The sequence below is a fragment of the Trypanosoma equiperdum genome, assembly GCF_001457755.1.
Source record: "Trypanosoma equiperdum strain OVI genome assembly, contig: ctg_1107, whole genome shotgun sequence".
Taxonomy (NCBI): domain Eukaryota; phylum Euglenozoa; class Kinetoplastea; order Trypanosomatida; family Trypanosomatidae; genus Trypanosoma; species Trypanosoma equiperdum.
The window spans coordinates 1,033-2,244 of NW_027123069.1; the positions used below are offsets into that span (position 1 = coordinate 1,033).

The window sequence follows — 1,212 nt, forward strand, 5'->3', positions numbered from 1 at the left end:
ATTTATCGCATGAAAAAGAAACTCAAACAGAAGAGGTACCGTTGCCAACATGCGAAGCTAATGCGTGCGACGTTGACGGAACACATTGTTTGTCAGTTGATGCTCTGGATATGGCTGTCCGTAGTAATGGGGTAGCCCTACGGCAGATGAGGTCATCCTCGCACCTAACCGCCGCGTTTCACACATCCGCGAGTGACGACTATGGTGATTCTATTTCCCCCAACCCCTCTGATCGACTATCCTTTATTGGATCATTGCGAGTCAGTTACGTTGAGCTGATGAGTGGCGAGAGTATCCCAGTGTACTTTCCCCCTTCACTAGGTACCAGTGGAGGAGTAGAAGGGAAGACCATGACATTATCCGAAGATCTCGGCTGTGAGAACCAATAGGCTAAGTGAAGTGTTCCGAGTTGTACAAGAAATATAGACTCGCCGAGAGTTGGACATATAAAATTATCATATAAAGACCAATATAACCAGACGCATTGGTTTTAACTTGCTGTCGTTATGTCTGGATGAACTATCCGCACTGACTTTCCTAAATGGCCTTAGAGTCCCAGGGCCCAGTTGGTACGCGAGACGGGCATGTTTTGACATAAATTCCACAAAAACAAAGTACAGCTGTTCAGTTAATATAGATAACACCCAATTTGCTGTGGTTAGGTGGAGATTGTGTGGCGTGTTAGATACCGGTTGGAGCTTGATGAAAGTATCTTAAACCGAGGTTTTGAAGTTCGCTAACAGCCGCCGTTTAAAATTGAGGTTGCTCCCCTTTTGGTAAAAGGAGGATATGGACACAGAGCAGAGGAGGACAGAACCTGAAGAGTGCGATGTGGGTGTGAAGTATGCCACGGAACAGTGAAGGCTTACTTTTCCATCTCTTGTTTCCGCGTTCTAGAGTTCTATTGAGGACAGTTGAGGTATCTTTCACCCTTTTTTCATTTTGGAAAGTCGACACATATTCTAGCATTTGGAAATTGCTTCGTACCTAACGTCCCCAGTTTGAATACATTAATGGGAAGAAATTTGCACACCTTCTCGGTGTGTTTTTTCCAACCCCTTTAGAAGAAAATTCTAATACAAGCTGCCCTTCCCGTTCCCGCAGGGAAAGGACATCCTAGTGTTGTAGGGTTGTTAAACATATGGGGAGTTGCCGAATAAAGAAAAAAAAATCAGCAAGCGGCATCTGTATTCCCTTGTGGTATGTTGCGGA

At 44.8% G+C, this 1,212-nt stretch overlaps 1 pseudogene across 1 annotated transcript in view; it reads left to right on the forward strand.

The window, feature by feature from the left end:
* Positions 1-389, forward strand: part of TEOVI_000727700:pseudogene — a 727-nt pseudogene extending 338 nt beyond the window's left edge. The window contains exon 2 of the mRNA in view: positions 9-389. Within this exon, the coding sequence occupies positions 9-389 (381 nt within the window). The remainder of the gene's footprint in view (positions 1-8) is intronic.
* Positions 390-1,212: the final 823 nt, after the last annotated feature.